Raw genomic sequence first — 15,660 nt, forward strand, 5'->3', positions numbered from 1 at the left:
AATGGTGAATATTTTAAATGTCTATGTTAACTACAAAGGACATATGAAAGAAGATGCTTTCTGCTTCCTAGCCACTAATATCCTTCTCTCTAAATTACCTTTTATCTATTTTGTATATGCCTATAGTGTACATATTGCTTTCTCTAGATAAAATTCTCATTGTTTCACAGTGATTTGTTTCTATATCTCCAGCACAAAGCATAATGTCTGGTACCTAGAAAATGTTTCATAAGAACTTCTTGATTGATTGGTTGGTTGATAGAATATTGAAAGTAACAAAGAATAATGGTTAAAGTAGTGAGGAAGGCTGTAACTCGGGAACTCTTCTCTTTGAGAAAGGATGGAGCAGTCTGAATGCCAAAAGATTGTCATAGAAAAAATCTGAATGGAATGACATAAACTGATGAAATGAACTTCAAAGAAGAGACTGCTGAGTTGCTAACAGATAAATAATGTCTTAGTAGCAGTCAAGATCAAAGACCATATTGACTTTTTTCCAAGTCCATTGTGTCTCAAGACATGAGAGAAATAAGTTAGTCTTGTAGAGAATGCTAGGGATGAGGTGTCTCACAAAGAAATCCAGGTTTTTCAGAGTGGCAGAACATAGTTAATAGTCAAAAGCAGAACTGTGACAATCAGATCTCATATCCATTCCCTTCAGGGCTACATTCTGAATTTCACTTACCAAACTGCAGCTCTTCATTCTGAAACCAATGTCTAGCCTCTCCCTCTGACTGGATGGTTCTTTCTAGAATCTCCATTTAAGGAGGATTCCCAGATGTCTACAATTTGAGGACTAAATGAAACAAGCTATCCATTGAGAAATACTTTTCAGAAGCTACAATTACTTTAAAATAAAGTCTCAAACTTAAAGGAGACTACAAGGAATTTGTAACTCTTTTAAAAGAAAATAATTTAAGGCAAAGACCAATTTAATTGAAAAAGAAAATGAGAAAAATCCTTACCTTCATATTTTCTTTCACAGGCTCAAGACTTCCAGTTAATAGTCGTGGAAGACGAATAACTAGATTTCTGGTCTAGAACGAAAACAAAATAATCCATTATCACAATACATACAAATTCAGCCAGTTTTCAAAATCCATCATTTTTTCTAGCATGAACAATGACGCATTAAAGTGTTAAAATTGTTATGAACTTAAACTTTATAGAAAAGTAACCAAATAAGAAAACTATGGGAAAGCATTTATTATGGAGGCACAATGCCAAGTGCTATTGAGACAGATAGAAAACCAAAACGTATATAGTTCTTAAAGAGCTCACATTCTAACTAGGGAGCACAATGGGAGTTGTTTTTATTTATTTATTTATTTTTTATGTTCACTTCATGGCAGTAGTATTTAGGCAGGGAAAGCATTACAGGATATGGGCAAGGTCCAAAGATGGTACTGTGTTTCTCACTCACTAGAAGTCTTCAAGCAAGGGATAGATCATTTATTGGTAATAGTGTAGGAAGAGATTCTTGTTCAGATAAAGGTAGACAGTTGTCCCTTTGGGTCTCTTCCAATTCTGAATGTTATTTATTTAAAAACAAGTCTTGATCTGTAAATTTGATATACATACATCCATTCTAATGATTATAATTTATTTTGAGTTTGACATTTTTACCTAATACTTTCTAATGCATCAGCATAGTTTAAATAATTACCATTTTTGATAGCAATGTAGCACTCAACAGTATAAAGAGAACATAGTTTGCTTAGATGTTTTTCTATTTTAAGCATTGGGACAGTTTTAGATGTTTTGCTTTTAAACACATACTCTGCAAATATAAATATCATTATAAGTTTTACCCCCTCTTGGCCCTCAGTAACAATTTTAGATGTGATTTAATTAACCTATCTGTAAGAAATTCAAACAGATTCAGATATAAAAGCCAAGATATATCTGTATCTACACATACACACAGGTCATTTTGAAGGGAAAATGCATGTAAACAAAAGTTGAAAATCAGTTTGGCAAAACTGTCTAAATAGCTCCAGTAACATTTGTAGACTGAGGGAATCATTTGATTCCTGCCTAGAAAATATCAACTATTTTATCCACATGTTCAATATGAGTAGAATTCCTCCATACAAATGTAAAGATATTTCAGGTTCTTATATATACTTGATATGAACATCTAAATTTTTCTTTCCTTTACCTTCTCCACATTCAATCCAAGTTCCTTCTGGAAAAAACCCAATCTGTTATCCAGTCTATCCACTGAAAAACTCAGCAAATATGGTGCTTTTACAATCATCCGTGAGATATCTGTCTTACTGAAATTTTTTGATTCAAGATAAGCCACCCTGGGGGATAAATATACATACAAACATTTATATAAATATGTATCAGTAAAGAGAAATTTTACTATTAGTAAAATAGTATATATGGTTAGTAAATATATAGACATATTTACTAAATACTAAATACAGCATATATTTAATTATTTAAAATGTAGTAATAAACATTTTCTGAATGCATAAAATGAATGAGTATAACAAAGTGACAATGTTTTAATGTTAGCCAAAATAAAAACAAAATGATACAAAAAAGTCCTGGTCCAATTTTCAAGTACCACAATAACAAGCACACTGAAAACAAAAAAAAAAAAAAAAAAACTTTTGAGTTTTTTGGCTTTATTCAATCATTTTATTTTTTTCCTCATTACTCATTTTTTTGAAAAAGTTAAATGGATTATAAGTGTAACTACCAAAAATGACATCATCTATACAAAGGAATACCATGTCACTAAGATAAAAGGCTTTCTATTTATGTTTTATCTTTGTTATCCCCATTGGTATTTCTTTCTTCAAAAGTCATTTAGAATTATTCCAGCAAAGACAGTATTGCTTGGCTGTTATGAGAAAGAAAAAATGTGGTCAGTATTTTAGTACCGATTAAATAGCCATTTTTTACAAGCCTTTCAACATTTTGGCCACAATTAAAAAAAACAAAAAAACAAAAAAAACTGTTGTACTGTTTGCAATTTAAAAGATTAATTTAAAATTTAGATAACATAGAGAAAGACAAAAAAAAAACATTGCCACATGCACAGCAGAATATGATATATGAAAGAAATGGAATATTATTGTTTTGTAAAAAAATTAATGAACAGGCTGATTTTAGAAAGGCCTGGAAAGTTTTACATGAACTGATGCTGAATGAAAAAAACAGAACAAGAAAATGTACACCGCAACAGCAAGATTATGCAATGATCAACTATCACAGATTTGGTTCAGTGATTGAAGACAATCCCAATAAACTTTGGATGGAGGAATATTTTTAATATGTTAACTGGGGAGAATTAAAATTAAAAAAGCAAAAAAAAAGTTCTTCAAAAAAAGGTGAGATGATTCAAAATATGAGACAATAAATTTTTATTTCAAAAAAGTCTATATAATATATACAACACATTGTGTTCAGAGAACTATCTTTTTTTCTTCCTTGTAGATTTTCTTTTGTTTCCTGCTGTGCACTTTCTACTTTATTCTTTTTTTTTCCTTTCCTCCTCCCCCATCTCCTCCAAGAAAACTGCAATTAAGTGTGGATATATTTATATAGCTATACACACAAATTCATACACATACAAATACCCAGATATCTATAGTCATACACATATACTAATATCTACATAAGGCATTTGTTTGTCCTGTTTCTCTGAAAGTGGCTTACATCATCCTTCATAAGTCCAAGTCTTTCCACCAAGTCATCATTTCCTATCCCACAACAATATTCCAAGCTTATAAATTATAGTTATTATAAATAGCCTGTAACCAATTTGATTAATATGACTGACTTATAGTGTGATTATTTGCAAATGTTTCGGTCAAGATCATGGTCATATTTATCTACAAGTTGTGACTATATCACTATATCCCTATATCATACGCCTAGTCACTTATCCATTAAAAACTGGGTTTCCGTTAAAAAAAATTAATTTGCATCTTTTCTTCATATATTTGGATAGTAAGCTTAATCTATTAGTATTTTTAAGCATATATCTCTCTTCCTATGCTTTTAATAAAATATGTTTGTCATTTTACTTTGCTTTTTAATAAACTATATGTATGTTTGTCATGATATTGTTAAGTAAATACTGTTAAGGGGTCCCCTGAACTTGTCTTTGTGAGTTGCCACATGTGTTTATTTATAATATGTATATCTATATCTATACACAGACACTACATACAAAGTCAACAAGCTGATGAAACTAAAAGAGAAATGAATATGCATGTGGAACCCAAAGAGTTCACAATTCATATGAAAATTTGCATTTTTCTAACAGTAGGATAAAGGAGGGAGGAGACACCAGGAATCTCCACCTAAACTGGCATAACATGGGAAAGGGAAAGATGCAATAAAGGTGGGGAAAACACAAATCCGTTTCCAAAAAGGAAAAGCGGGGCTATGGTTATTGGGAATTGCTAAACTATGAAGACAGGATAGTCTACTTATTTATAAGAGTCCCAGCTGCGCAAGCCTATTACAAACTGTCTGGTGCCTGTCTTAACTTCCAAAGACATTTAGGGAGTCCAGGTTGGGATGCAAACAACACATTATATCAGCTAGTTGGGGATGGAGGAGGTGGAAGAGGAGAATGTATCTTTGACACATTCAATATCTCCTGGATACTCTGGGTCCAGTGTATATAGAAAATATGACAACTCAAAAAGACAAGTTGGGGGGACTCCTTAACAGTTACTTAACAACATTATTCATTCATTCTTTTATTTATACACATAAACATATATATGAAATATATATACATATGCACATGTAAAAATTAACAAAAACTTAAAATGAGAAAAGTTGGCAGAGCTCTGCAGAAACAAGCACATTTATATTGTGTGAAATAAGTATATACTTTTCAATTTTTCAAGAAAGTAATCTAGCAATGAATGTAACACCAACAATGACAACAACCAAAAAAAACTTGTTCATGCTTTTAAGAGGCTCTTACCTTCAAGGAAATAATCCAAAAGGCAGGGGGAAAAAGTTATTTGTAAAAAATGTTGCTATCAGCAATGCTTCTAATAGAAGAATATGCATACATATACAAACAACCCAAATGTCCAACAATGGACATAGTCAAAGTCTCTGTTAGGAATTTGAATTTCCATGGAATGCATATATTAACAAAACAGAACACCATACTATTATGAAAGGTAAGCACATGTAGACTAAATCAATACATGGAAATATAATTATAAAAATGGTTGTGTCAGCAAAAAATGTAACAAAATAGCATGTAAACCATTTATACAAAGATAATTTTGAGTAGGAGAGTTTAATGTTTATTGTATTTTTTTCTGTACAATTAATACAATACATATACAATTTATAAGAACAACAATTCTTGTGACTCAGTTTTCTCACTTATACAGTGAAAATAACACAGACCACCTAACATATATAGCTGTTCTCAGAAAAGTGTATTTTATAATCATTAATGATAACATATATTACTATTTTAGTAACATCTTATGTATATCTCAATTTTAAAGATCAAGGTCTTTTGTTTTCATTTTTCATATATTTTGACACTTTTTCCATAAACAAAAGACAAACAACTGTCTCCTTTATCCCTTGGCAATTACAGCAAATTTAATAAAAGGTTTTAAAATACTATTTTTATACTAAATCCAAATAATTTAATATTAATACATCTGAAACTGAGTATCTTAAGAGAAATTTTTATCATCAGATGGATTCTTTTCTAGAAACAATAACAAACAAGAATCAATTATTTTTGTTTTCTAGGAAAGGTGAGAGAAAAAATATATTATTCAGATTTCTCTGCTTCATATAGTATCAATTATTTTTCTGAAAACATTTTTAAAGAGATAACAAATTGGCATAAATTATATTATAAATAAGTAACTTGACAAAGCTGTTAGCACAAAATCCAATGCCAAAAGTGAAGGCTTTTGTGGATTTTGGAATGTTGTGTCTCCTATAATGGTGTCTTATTCATAAATCCATAAAAATTTCCATTTTCTTTATCAGAAACATACACCAGATATAAAACTATAAGTATGATCTGTTGTTTTAGAATCTTAAGAATACCTCCTTATTCTTTTCTTTCTGATTTCTTTTTTTTTTAATTAAAACTTTTTATTTTCAAAACATATACATGGATAATTTTTCTACACTGACCCTTGCAAAACTTTGTGTTCCAAATTTCTGCTAGCTTGCCCCCATCCCCTCTCTTAGATTGAAAGTAATCCAATATATACTTAACATGTGCAATTCTTCTATACATATTTCTACAATTGCTGCACAAGAAAAATCAGATCAAAAAGGAAAAAAAATGAGAAAGAAAATAAAATGCAAATGAACAACAACAACAAAAAGAGTAAAAATGCTATGTTGTGATCCATACTCAGTTCCCATAGTCCTTTTTCTGGGTATAGATGACTCTTCATCAGAAGATTACTGGAACTGATGTGAATCATTTCACTGTTGAAAAGAGCCACATCATCAGAATAGTTCATTGTATAATCTTGTTGTTGCCATGCACAATATTCTCTTGGTTCTGCACACTTCAATTAGAATCAGTTCCTGTAAGTCTTTACAGGCCTCTCTGAAGTCATCCTGCTGGTCATTTCTTATATAACAATAATATTCCATAACATTCATATACCATAACTCATTCAGCCACTCTCCAATGGATGGGCATCCACTCACTTTCCAATTCCTTGATACTACAAAAAGGACTGCCACAAACATTTTTGCACATGTGGGTCCTTTTCCTTTTTTTATGATCTCTTTGGGATACAGACCAAGTAGAGACATTTCTGGATCAAAGGATATGCACAGTTTAATAGCCTTTTGGGCACAGTTCCAAATTGCTTTACGGAATAGTTGATCAGTTGACAAACCCTCCAACATTCATCATTATCTTTTCCTGTCATTTTAGCCAATCTAAGAGGTGTGTAGTGGCATCTCAGAGTTGTCTTAATTTGCATTTCTCTGATCAATAATGATTTAGAGAACCTTTTCATATCACTAGAAATGGTCTCAATTTCTTCATCTGAAAATTGTCTGTTCTTATCCTCTGATCTTTTATCAACTGGAGAATTGATATTCTTATAAATTCGAGTCAATTCTCTATTTTTAAAATGAGACCTTTATCAGAATCCTTGAAGGTAAAAAAAATTTTCCCACTTAATTGTTTCCCTTCTAATTTTATCTACATTGGGTTTGTTAGTACCCATTGGGTTAGTACAAACCCAAGTACCCTTTTTAACTAATATGATCAAAATCATCTATTTTGTATTTAATAATGTACTCCAGTTCTTTGGCTACAAATTCCTTCCTTCTCCACAGATCTGAGAGGTAAACTATCCTTTGTTTTTTCTAATCTGTGTATAATATCACTCTATGTCTAAATCATGAAGCCATTCCTACCTTATCTTGGTATACGGTGTTAGGTATGGATCAATGCCTAGTTTTTGCCAAACTAAATTTCAATTTTCCCAGAAATTTTTGTAAAATAGTGAGTTCTTATCCCAAAAGCTGGGGTCTTTGGGTTTGTCAAACACTAGATTACTATAATCACTGTCAATTTTGTCCTGTGAACCTAACCTATCCCACTGATTCTATTTCTTGACCAGTACCAAGTGGTTTTGATGATTGCTGCTTTATAATATAGTTTTAGGTCTGTCCAGCTACGTCATCTTTATTTGCATTTTTAAAATTAATTCTCTTGAAATTCTTGACCTTTTGTTCTTCCAGATTAACTGTTATTTTTTCTAGCTCTGTAAAATAATTTCTTTTGAGTTTGATTGGTATGGCACTGAATAACTAGATTAATTTAGGTAGTTTTGCCATTTTAATTATATTAGCTCGGCCTACTTAGGAGCACTTAATATTTTTCCAATTGATCAGATCTGACTTTGTGTGTAAAGTGTTTTGTAATTTTGTTCATATAGTCCCTGACTTTCCCTTGGCAGGCAGACTCCCAAATATTTTATATTATCTACAGTTATTTTAAATGGAATTTCTCTATCTCTTGTTGCTGGATTCTTTTCATAATATATAAAAATGCTGATAATTTATGTGGATTTATTTTGTATCCTACAACTTTGCTGAAGTTGTGAATTTTCTAATAGTTTTTTAGTTGATTCTCTAGGATTCTCTAAGTATATCATCTATAAAGAGTGATAATTTGATTTCCTCATTACCTATTCCAATTCCTTTAATCTCTTTTTCTTCTTTTATTGCCAAAGCTAAAATTTCTAATACAATATTGAATAGATGATGATAGTGAGCAACCTTGTTTCACCCCAATCTTACAAGGAATTGTGTTAGTTTATCCCCATTACATAAGATGCTTGCTGTTGGTTTTAAGTAGATGCTACTGATCATTTTTTTAAAATTCCATTTATTCCTAAACTCTTTGATTTTTTAATAGGAATGGGTGTTGGATTTTATCAAATGCTTTTTCCTGCTTCTGAGGTAATCATATGATTTTTGTTAATTTGTTTATTGATATAGTCACTTATGCTAACAATGTTACTAATATTGAACCAGTCTCAGTAGGATGATTTCGGAAAGGCCTGGAGAGACTTATATCAACTGATGATAAGTGAAGAGTATACACAGAAGACTTGTATGATGCAATTACTTTAAAAAGTGAAATTGGGTGGGAAAAGATAAAACAGAGCAATTATTTCATATAAACAAGGCATAAATAGAAAAGCTATTATCGTGGAAACAGGAGGGAAAGAAGGCTAGCAGTGCTAGAACCTCATACTCCTCAGAAGGAATTGCACATATATAGAGGGTATATCTTTTAAATTTAAAAAGAAATAGGAGGGCAAGAATGAATAGATTAAAGAATAGGAGAATAAAGGAGGTCCTCAAAGTTAAAGCTAAAAGAGATTTAATTTTAAAAGGGAAATTAATTATGATAATGTATTAATTATCAATATTAAATCTATAAGCATAAAATACTATAGTATAATTGTAGGTGAAAATAGATATAAAACTATAACAGTAAGGGACTTTAACTTTCCCTTCTTAGAATTAGATAAAGCTAATGAAACAAAACAAAAATTAAAGATGTTAATTAGGTAAATGGTGCAACAGGAGAGAAGGTTCAATAACTAAAAATTACCAAGAGACCTAGATTTGTTTCTATGAGAAAAGACAGCTTTATTTTCTTTTAAAGCAACCAAGTAGCATCAGAGAACTCTCTAATCTGAGGAGCTTGCCTGATAAGAGTCATCAGCTCTCAAGGAAGGTAACCCTTCAGTCACTAGATAAAACTAAAAAGCTTCTGCTGAGACACGAGACCTTGAAACACTCAGCAGGACCAATACTTCCTACACCTGCCTGAGTGAGTAGCAGTATCCCTTTGCAATCAGCAACCCACAAAGAAATGAACAAAAGTCCATTCCAAATAGAATCTTAGATAAGCCAGATATAACTGATGTAAATTGTTTTCCCTTTAACCTTTGGGGGGACCCTGAAACTGTATCTCCTTTGATCTATGTGGCAAGAGTGATTCCCCTGGGAAAGCACACCTTTCCCAGAAATCAACCTTTCCAAATTAAGTGATCTCATTCAATTGGAGATTTTAGCAAGGGGCATAATCACCACCCTCTATTGAATTGGAGATTCCTTCTTTCTCTCATTATAATCTCCTTTCTTCTTTGCTCACCATGAGCATTAAGTGCTCATGGCCCCAGCCAGCAGTTAACTTCTTCTTAGCCTTTCAGCTAGGGAGCTCTGTGGGCAGTGAGTGTTCAGGATTGTTGGGAACCCACAGATGGGACCTGATGCATTTATTACACCATGTCCACCCCATATGATACCCCACTTTTAATCTGCTCCTGAGCTTTGTTTCCTCTAGGCTCCAAGCTATGAACTTCTAACTACTCCTTCAGCTTGAAGATCATGGATCTTCACCACATCTCCTGGCCTGAGTCGCTGCTATCTTCAGATGTCCCACTTCCCATCCTGGTCTGAATCTGCACTGAACATGGGAATAAATCTATGACCCTTGTCAGCTTGAAACAGCTCCAGAAGATGAAATCTTTGCCCCAATGCCCCAAATGAATTTGGGAAGACTACTTTAGGGGGGAAATGACGTAAAAGGTGTCCCCTTTAACCTTTGGGGGATTCCTAAAACTGTGTCCCCTTTAATTTGTGGGGGAAGGGTGATTTGGGATCTCCAGCTCTCCCCTGGGAAAAGCACATCTTTTCCAGAAAATACCTTTTCCAAGTTAAGTGGTCTCATATAATTGGAAATCTTGGCCAGAGGCATAATCACCACACTGTATTGAATTAGAGATTAGTCTCTGGAACTGCTCCCAGTTCATGGGCCTGAAAAAATCCCAAAAAAGCCTCAGAAGGCTAAATAAAAGCTGACTCTGAACCCTGAATCTTTGCAGAAGTCCGAAAAGGACCTTGCCCACTAAGAAGGCTGTCTTCCTAGCAAGCTGTCTTCTTGGTGTAAATAAATCCCATTCTTTGCCACAAATCTCCTGCCTGTATTCATTGGAGTTTGCTATTTCTTTTGCAAATCCTGCCACCAGCCAAGGGGATCCCATTGCTATTAGGGGATCTCTAATCCTCAATTCTTGCCCCTCATCATAACTAGACAGAATTGAGTGAGAATAGAAAAGAATATACTTGCTCCTCAGTGGTAGTGCAGAGGTTTCAAGTTGCTTTTAGTCTTTGTTGACACTTTTAAGCTTAGCCCTTTTGAACTTCTTTATGGAAGGCCTTTCTTAACCATTGACATTCTTGTAGATTCAGAACAGCATCTGGTCACTCAGTTTGCCACACAGCTTGGTGCAATCCAGAAGATCCTTTCTGAATATGCAAATTAGTATCTCCCTAAATCTACAGATGCTCATATGACAGCCTCTCCTGTAAATCCAGAGGACATGGTATACTTGAAATCTTGGAAACCTCAAGGTGCTGAGCCTCTTGGTATAAAGTAAAAAGGACCATAAAACGTCATTTTGACTACTCCAACGTCAGTCAAACTGGAAGGGTTCCCCAGCTGGACATATATTTCTAAGATTAAAAATACTGTTTCTGTCACCTCTCCCTCAGATATTTCTGTGAACCTGATGCGTTTTCTGCAAAAGCCCATTCCCAAACGTCACCATCTCCACCTTGGATGACACCCCACTTTTAATATTCTCCTGAGATTTGTTTCCTCTAGGCTCCAAGCTACAAATGTTCAACTGCTCCTTCAGCCTGGAAATCATGGAATGACTGACCAAGACACACCTTTAGATGCTGCTGCTGCTGTTTTCAGATCTCACATTTCCCCTCCTGTTTTGGAACCCCAGTAAATTTAGGGGACAGGTATACCCTCCTTGTCAGCTTGAAGCAGTTAACAGAAAATGAGACCTTCATCCCATTACCCCAAAAGCATTTGGATCTGGACTGCTTGAGGGGGGAAAATGATGTAAACTGTGATCTTTGTGGGGGCAGGAAACTGGATCCCTTTGGGGAGTTCCCAGACCTTGGAAAAAGCCTGCAAACTCCCACTTAAGTAATTTTATTCAATTGGAGATCTCTGTCTGATGGTTCTCTATAGATTAGCCCAGATAGTTCCCAGCCCCAGGCCAAGATTTACTCATATAACTAGGAGTCTGTTAACACACCTTTGCCAAATTCCTAATGAGGAGTTTTGCCCACCAAGAAAGCTTCCCTCTTAGTGAACAATAAAATTCCCTTTTTGTCACACAGATTTCAGGTTTGCGAATTTTTTCACATTGGATCTGCATCTCCGAGCAGAGGGAATCTCCCCACTATTCCCACACCTCATCAACCCCATAGAAGACCTGAAGCTATTCTTCCACAGGACCCCTGGAAATACTGGAGAAAGAAGAGTAAAATTGTCTATATCCTTCTTTCTCTAATTATAATCTCCTTCCTTACTTTTTCCCCACTCCAAGGATGGGAATTTTGCTCCTAGCATTTTCTCTCTGGCATTTCTTGATGTCATTCTATGGCCATTGCCAATAGTTAACTCCTCAATCTTTCAGCTAGAGCTCTGTGGGCAGTGGGGACATTCAGGGTTGTTTTGTGGGCCATCAGTATCCTCAGGGCAGCCCACAAATGGGACCTGATGCAATACTTGCCTTTGACTGGCAGGCTAAGTTCCAAAAGGTAGTTTAGTGATTAACAAGGGGAAAGACATGAGCTAATCTACCTAGCAGAACTCATTAACAAGGAGAAATGCACCATATCAAAGAGGGAGATACCATAAGGCAGGCAAATTCCTAATGAATGAGCTATACCAAGGATAAAGATGCTATTTAAGTCCTACAAAGTTAAGGGGGCATTTCTTTCTTTCTTTTTTAAATAGCTTTTTATTTACAAGATACATGCCTGGGTAATTTTTCAGCATTGACCCTTTTAAAACCTTCTATTCCAACTTTTCCCCTCCTTCCCCCCACCCAGATGGCAGGTAGGCCAATGCATGTTAAATATGTTAAAGTATATGTTAAATACAATATATGCATACATATCCATACGGTTACTTTGCTGCACAAGAATCGGACTTTGAAATAAGGTAAAATTAACCTGAGAAGGAAATCAAAAATGCAAGTGGACAAAAATAGAGGGATTGGAAATGCTATGTAGTGGTTCACATTCAGAGTTCTTTTCACTGGGTGTAGCTGGTTCTATTCATTATTGAACAAATGGAACTGATTTGGTTCATCTCATTGTTGAAGAGAGCCAGGTCCATCAGAATTGATCATCATATAGTATTGTTGTTGAAGTATATAATGATCTCCTGGTCCTGCTCATTTCACTCAGCATCATTTCATGTAAGTCTCTCCAGGCCTTTCTGAATTCTTCCTGCTGGTCATTTCTTATCAAACAATTGTTTTATCAAACAATAATATTCCAAAACATTCATATACCACAATTTATTCAGCCATTCTCTAATTGATGGGCATCCACTCAGTTTCCAGTTTCTGGCCACTACAAAGAGGGCTGCCACAAACATTTGTGCACATACAGGCCCCTTTCCCTTCTTTAAGATCTCTTTGGGATATAAACCCAGTAGATTAACACTGCTGGATCAAAGGGTATGCACAGTTTGGTAACTTTTTTAGCATAGTTCCAAATTGTTCTCCAGAATGACTGGATCCATTCACAGTTCCACCAATAATGTATCAGTATCTCAGTTTTCCCACATCCCCTCCAACATTGGTCATTATCGTTTCCCATCATTTTAGTCAATCTGAAGGTGTGTAGTGGTATCTCAGAGTTGTCTTAATTTGCATTTCTCTCATCAATAGTGATTTAAAGCACTTTTTCATGTGGCTAGAAACAGTTTCAATTTCTTCGTCTGAGAATTGTCTGTTCATATCCTTTGACCATTTATCAATTGGAGAATGGCTTGAATTCTTATAAATTTGAGTCAATTCTCTATATATTTTAGAAATGATGTCTTTATCAGAACCTTTAAATATAAAAATGTTTCCCTAATTTGTTGTTTCCCTTCTAATCTTGTAAGCATTAGTTTTGTTTGTACAAAAACTTTTTACCTTAATATAATCAAAATTATTTATTTGGTGTTCAATTATGAGTTTCAGTTCTTCTTTGGACACAAATTCCTTCCTTCTCCACAGATCTGAGAGGTAAACTATTCTATGTTCTTCTAATTTGCTTATAATATCACTTTTATATCTAAATGAAGAACCCATTTTGACTTTATCTTGGTATGTGATGTTAGGTGTGGATCAATGCCTAGTTTCTTCCATACTAGTTTCCAATTTTCCCAGCAGTTTTTAATCAAATGGTGAGTTCTTATCTCAAAAGCTGGGGTTTTTGACTTTGCCAAACACTAGATTGCTATAGTTATTGATTATTTTTCCTGCGATCCTAACCTATTCCACCAAATGACTACTCTATTTCTTAGCCAACACCAAATGATTTTGTTGACCACTGCTTTATAATATAGTTTTTGGTCTAGCACAGCTAGGGGACCTTCACTAGCATTTTTTTAATTTCATTCCTTGAAATTCTTGACCTTTTGTTCTTCCAGATAAACTTTGTTATTATTTTTTCTAGGTCTGTAGAGGTTTGATTGGTATGGCAATAAATAAGTAGATTAATTTGAGTAGTATTGTCATTTTTTATTATACTCGCTCAGCCTACTTATGAGCACTTGATATTTTTCCAACTGATAAGATCTGATTTTGTGTGAAAAGTGTTTTGTAGTTGTGTTCTTAGTTCCTGACTTTCCCTTGGCAGATAGATTCCCAAATATTTTATACTCCTGACAGCTATTTTGGATGGAATTTCTTTTTGTATCTCTTGATGCTGGACTTTGTTGGTAATATATAAAAATACTGATGATTTATGTGGATTTATTTTGTATCCTGCAATTTATATCAAATGCTTTAAAAAAATTTTTTTTTCCTTTCTTTGTTCCCTTGCTCAATTAGTTACTTCATCTATGAAATAAAGGGGTTGGACAAGATGACCTCTAGAAAGTCCTTTTCAGCTCTAAATGTTGTAACATATAGAGGTAAGTATCTCTATTTCCTTTAGTTGTTCCCCCTTTAAATCAGTTCTCTGTGCTATCTCCATTCTTTGCATGAGTAAGCTCTCATACCAGCATCATACCCTTCTTCATTCTGTATCTTAAAATCTCCAGATTCTTTTTATAAATACTACTTCATATATGAGACTTAGAAACCATTCTGCAATTGTAAATGAATTCTCCCTATAAGTGACTTTGTATTTTGTGTATATTTAGCTACACATATGATGTTTTTCTCTCAGGAGAATATAACCTCCTTGTAAGCAAGGTCTTTTTAATTTGTCTTTGTATCCCAAGGATTGAGCAGAGTGCTTGGAACACAGCAAGTGCTTCATAAATGCCTTACTAATTAAATGAAAAACAAACAAAATGTGTCTGTTTTAAACTCTTTTAAGTAAAACATATAGGGACTTAAATTTTACCTTGAAGAACATATTACATAAAAGAGCTAGCATTTACACAGCACTATTAGGTTCCTAAAAGTTTACAAAACTATCTCATTTTATCCTTAGGAAATAAGGTACTATTACTATCCAGTTTTACAGTGAGGAAACTGAAGAAGAAAGAGGTTAAGTGACTTTGCCCTGTATACAGTTATTAAACAGATGTCTGAAGGTGGCTTTAAATTCAGTCTTCTTAACTCAAAGCCCAGCACTCTACTTATTAAGCTACCTAGCTACCTCTGTGTTATGTACATGTATTTTTAATGGCAAATCAGACTGTTTCCACATCATTCCCAACTCAAATTAATGTAGAGAGTAGACAAAATATCTAAAATGAACAAATCTTTAGCAAGTATTTACACTGAAATTCATTTCTAGGTGTTTCTATCTTCTATTGGAGCAAAAAATAATTCTCATGTCACGGACCAAAAGGAATACAATGTTTGGTCACTAAGAAAAGCACGAGAGAAAATCCAAAAGAAAAATTTTAGAGAATTTTTTTTTCTAAATCCATTAAGGAAAATAAAATCCCTATCTTAGGCAAGGATCTTTGAGAGTCATAAAAACTTGGTGATAGCTTCATATCTAGACCACAAATGTATATTGTTTTGACTCCCAGGAGAAAATAAAAAGCCTAATTTAGGAATCTATTTCCCCACAACTTCATGATCTAAGAATTTCAGA

General features: G+C 33.8%; 1 protein-coding gene across 1 annotated transcript in view; it reads right to left on the minus strand.

The window, feature by feature from the left end:
• MTERF3 (mitochondrial transcription termination factor 3) overlaps positions 1-15,660 on the minus strand; it is a 51,296-nt gene that overhangs the window by 8,118 nt on the left and 27,518 nt on the right. Inside the window, exons 5-6 of the mRNA XM_051970888.1 lie at positions 2,162-2,309; positions 966-1,037 (exon numbers count right to left, since the gene is read on the minus strand). Of these exons, the coding sequence (XP_051826848.1) occupies positions 966-1,037; positions 2,162-2,309 (220 nt within the window). The remainder of the gene's footprint in view (positions 1-965; positions 1,038-2,161; positions 2,310-15,660) is intronic.

The sequence above is a fragment of the Antechinus flavipes genome, chromosome 1, assembly GCF_016432865.1.
Source record: "Antechinus flavipes isolate AdamAnt ecotype Samford, QLD, Australia chromosome 1, AdamAnt_v2, whole genome shotgun sequence".
NCBI lineage: Eukaryota > Metazoa > Chordata > Mammalia > Dasyuromorphia > Dasyuridae > Antechinus > Antechinus flavipes.